Genomic DNA, 4,885 nt, shown 5'->3' on the forward strand with positions numbered 1-4,885 from the left:
TCAGTCAGGAGCATATTTAACAGGAGGCACACTTCAGCTGGCTTGAAAGTAACTTCAGTTAGTGTGGTTGACCCTCTTGTTTTTTGTGGCTATAACAATTAGGCTAAATAATCTCACTCTCTTCCATTTCCTTAACATGAAACTTTTTGTTTTTGTTTTGATACTGAACAGGGGCAGTGAAGATATTTAAAGAGACACTATTACTATCTAAAGTACAGAAAGCCGTACATCATCTCTAGGTCCAGTCACCTACAGTGCAGCCAGCTTCACAAAGACTGTGGGGCTGGTCACCAGGAAAATGCACAACAGGGAGTGCTTTTTGGTTTTTACTCCTCAGATGACCACCCTGGCTACTGTAGCTGGGATTGCTTCACAGACGATGGAGGTTTTGAAGAGTAAAGTGTGCGTGCATGTGCAAACATTGTGTTTTTACTGTAACAATTATGGTCACTTGCAGTTCATGTGTTTTCAGTGTAGTGTAAGATGTGTTTATTATTATTACTCAAAAACCATTAAAACTTCTAAATTGTGGAAGTTATTCTTCATTATTTTACTGTGGTTATTTTGTATATGTTGTTATTTTGATTAAAATACAAAATTCAACACACAAAATTCTGGTTCAGGTATTATTTTAATAATTCATTTAATATTTCATTTATTTTTCACTGCTAAATATTAAAAACAAGGTTAACTTTCTAAAATGTATGAAATGTTACATTGGCAGTTGTACATTGGTAAAACAAGCATGAACAAATGGATGTCTGTAGTGCAAATTGCTGGGGGGGGGAATAAAAAAAAATGCTGTGGTGTCATAAACCGTAAAGGATTATTATATTATTTTTATTATTTCTACTAGGTAAAATTAACAAAGATAAAAGTACAGAACATATTAACATTACGTAAAAAGAGGTGACATAACTTGCAAAGCACCCTTTATACATGTATACAACAAGTAATACAAAACGAAAGTTTGGTGGAGGTGACATATTTTCAAATGGAGCTCCACTCGCCCCCATGGAGGTGACGTAATTCTACGTAAAGTGTTACCCGGACCAACATGGCGGCCGCGTCATTAGTGGAGGCGACGTAGTTCTACGGAAAGTTTGGCCCGGTCCAACATGGCGGCGGCGGCGCTAGTGGAGGTGACGTGTTTCCGCTCTTGAGTGGAGCTCCACTCGCCCATATGTCTGCAGCCAGACCCTCTTGAAAAATGGGTTTCAATTGTCTCAATTGAGTTCCAATGGGGTCGCTGTGTCCATTTCTTTTACTGTCTATGGTTTTCAAACAAAAGAGACGAGTTTGTGATTCCCGCCTAAGGAAAAAAAAATTGTGCTGGGTGTCTTATGAAAACCCAAGTCGGATTGGGAGTTATAGTGTAAAATGTATTATATAAAACAACCCAGAAGTTTATCCGCTTAGGTTTCTTTGGCCATGACAAAAATAATATTTTCAAAACGTTTACATTTTGATTGTACTGCTAACAATGTAATGTGATATTACCATTTAGAAACCACGTGTATTCTTTAGAACAAGACCGAATGAAAAACGGTTTCATAGACTGGTCTATTTATTTAGAAAATATAGAATTATTGAATATATATGAATAATAACTCCAAGATTGGGTAGAAGAAATCGCTCTCTAAAGGAAGCATTTGGTTGCTTTTAAAATAGCCTTTGGTTTGAAGAGAAACGTCGCAGTAATGCAACACTTTGGATGCCAACTGACATAAAAATCCATTGAAGAAGAAGAGAAACGTCGCTCGGTTTACTTGGTCTTGGCGGGTTTCTCGGTCTTCTTGGGCAGCAGCACGGCCTGGATGTTGGGCAGCACGCCGCCCTGAGCAATGGTCACTCCGCCCAGAAGCTTGTTGAGCTCCTCGTCGTTGCGCACCGCCAGCTGCAGATGACGGGGAATGATACGGGTCTTCTTGTTATCCCGAGCCGCATTTCCAGCCAGTTCCAGGATCTCAGCGGTGAGATACTCCAGCACAGCGGCCAGATAAACCGGAGCACCGGCACCAACCCGCCCACCATAATTACCTTTGCGGAGAAGCCTATGAACACGACCGACGGGAAACCGCAGTCCAGCTCTGGAGGAGCGAGTTTTAGCGCGGGCCTTTCCATCGACACCGAATGCTTTTTTCAGGGCGGCGAGCGAGACCCCGCTCCTCTCCGTCGATGCGGACACCGCATTAACGACGAGCTCGCTGAGGCTCAGGCCTGTTCTCTCGCGTTTAGCTTCGGGCTTCTTCTTGGCTGCTTTGGTGGCGGCAGCTGCTGGAGCGGTTTCTGCCATGATCTCTGGACTCGAGCTCTAACTGTAAACAGTAAACAGTTTCCACTATCGAGCTAAGACCGGGCGTGCTAGTGTGTGCCAGGGCCAGTCGCGTTTCCACTGTCACTACCGGGGCTTGATCGTGCCTCGCCGGGGCTTCCTCGGGACCAATGGTCAGGGTTTTTTGGCCCGACGAAATCCTTGGGCCAAAGCGGGCCAGCTGGGGCTAGAGGAGGGGTTATGAACAAAGGCGGCGTTTCTCCGTTTCTGGAGAGTGTCAGCGCGGATCATTTCAGAAAGATAACAGCTTTAACACCAACATTAAAGACATTTAAAAATAAGTTGAGCTCAAAACTCACTCTTAGTTAGCAGCAAGTGTTTGAAATAACTTGATCCGATGTGGATTAATCACTAAACAAGGCAGGAATATTTATAAGCGATGTAAAAGACAATGCACGCTAAACATTAACGTTACATAGTAAACATGGAAAATATGACTGCTTCGCTTGGATAAATCAGACGTCAGCTTCTTATTCTCTGTAACAATTGTGTATTTATTAAGTAACATTTTATCTGTCGTCTCGTTTCGTGAGTTTAGCTCCACGTTGCATATCATCAAAATATAATAATGATTTTTGTTCGGGAGCTTTAATAAAAATAGAGAGTCTGCGCTGAGGATCATTTCAGAAAGATAACAGCTCTAACACAAACATTAAACACTTTTAAATAAGTCAAGCTCAAAACTCACTTTCAGTCAGCAGCGAGTCTTTGAAATAACTTGATCCGATGTGGATTATAATCACCATACAAGGCAGAAATATGTATAAGCGATGAAAAAGTCTGTGTATGCTAGGCATTAACATTACCATAGTAAATATGGTAAATATGACCGCTTGGATAAATCAGACGTCAGCTTCTTATTCTCTATCACAATAGTGTATTTATTAAGTAACTTATCTGTCACAAGCCTCGTCTCGAGAGTTTATCTCACGTTGCCTATCATAAAAGAATATAGCCTAATAATGTTTTTTGTTCGGGAGCTTTTATAAAAATAGAGATATTATCATTCATTTTAAATGTGACGGCTACTGTGGCTAATAAACAGAAACAGACTCGACTGAATAAACAGGCTATTTTCATGACCGTTAAAAATAAATAAATAAAATAGAAATAAGTGTATTTATGTGTGATTAATTTTCAGTCCTGATAAATTAAATCAATATGCTCAATGTATCACTTATTCTATAGTTAAAACATTGATGCTTTTGATTTTGAATATATAACAAAGCATGCAAACAAACTGCCGCTTTTATCATGTTTGTTTTGTGATCGCGCATGTTCCAGTGACTTCTTAGTTTTCTGATAACTTATCTTTTATGGTGAAATTTTGAGGTTGCATGACGTTGTTCTGAGAGGCGTGTAAAGGGCGTGTTTTAATGACGTGCAGCGGTGCTACAGGCTCCACTGTGGAAACCCAGGCGGCAAGGAAGTCGACCGGAAGTTGAAGTCGGCCGCGTGCCGCCATCTTGTAGCAGAACTTCACTTGCGTTAGCATTCCCATTGACTCCCATTCATTTTGGCGTCACTTTGACAGCGAATAACTTTACATATGAGGCGTTTAAAGACTCCATTTGTCCATTATTTATTTCTAAAGATACACGACAATGTATAAAGGGCTCCATTACCTTCTATGTTACATTATGGCCCCGTAGAAACAGTTTTTGTAAAAAATAGGCTAACGATTGCGTCATAACCATTCGACTCTGTCGCATTACAGAAGCTACGTTTGAGTCTGCGCGTCAGAAACGGAAGTGCTAAAAAAACGCTAAAAATGGGCTTCAATTGTCTCAGTTGAGTTCCAATGGGGTCGCTGTGTCCATTTCTTTTACTGTCTATGTGGAAACCCTGCGCTATGGGCTAGTTGCATATCTCCGCCATCTTGGATTTCCGGTCTTGCGAGTGTGAGTGAGTGAAGTGACATTCAGCCAAGTATGGTGACCCATACTCAGAATTTGTGCTCTGCATTTAACCCATCCGAAATGCACACACACACACACACGCACACACGCACACACACACACACACACACACACACACACACACACACACACACACACACACACACACACACACACACACACACACACACACACACACCCGGAGCAGTGGGCAGCCATTTATGCTGCGGCGCCCGAGCCGCAGCATAGAGGGCACCTAAGTCGTGGTATTGAAGGTATTGAAGAACTGTACATGCACTCCCCCCACCCACAAGTCTGTCCGGCCAGAGACTAGAACCCACAACCCTTCGATTGGGAGTCCAACCCTCTAACCATTAGGCCACGACTTCCCCATGAATGTGTGTGCATAGATATTTCCGGTTGTGCTAAACGCCAGTGCAGAGAACCGGAGAAATCCAAATATTACCTTCTATTTATGTTTACAGGATTTATAATATCACTTCAAATGCAAATAAGATTTACACTGCTATTATTACTATTCTGTATGTTAACTGAGCCAGTGCATTTGAAACTTGTGTATGTTTGGGTCCGGTGAATGAATTAAATACACTAATGTTCCCTACTGTTCACGAAATGAAAATTGAACTTATGG

General features: G+C 41.6%; 1 protein-coding gene across 1 annotated transcript; it reads right to left on the reverse strand.

Moving 5' to 3' along the window:
- Window positions 1-612: 612 nt before the first annotated feature.
- On the reverse strand, window positions 613-2,583 carry LOC113105474 (histone H2A, sperm-like). Its single transcript, XM_026266556.1, has one exon. It carries the CDS (start codon window positions 2,294-2,296, stop codon window positions 1,766-1,768), a length of 531 nt encoding a protein of 176 aa, XP_026122341.1. The 5' UTR covers window positions 2,297-2,583; the 3' UTR covers window positions 613-1,765.
- Window positions 2,584-4,885: the final 2,302 nt, after the last annotated feature.

The sequence above is a fragment of the Carassius auratus genome, chromosome 7 (assembly GCF_003368295.1).
Source record: "Carassius auratus strain Wakin chromosome 7, ASM336829v1, whole genome shotgun sequence".
In the NCBI taxonomy this organism is placed as follows: domain Eukaryota; kingdom Metazoa; phylum Chordata; class Actinopteri; order Cypriniformes; family Cyprinidae; genus Carassius; species Carassius auratus.

Coding starts and splice junctions, on each gene's coding strand:
- LOC113105474 (XM_026266556.1), bottom strand. CDS start 2,296: ATGGCAGAAACCGCTCCAGCAGCTGCCGCCACCAAAGCAGCCAAGAAG.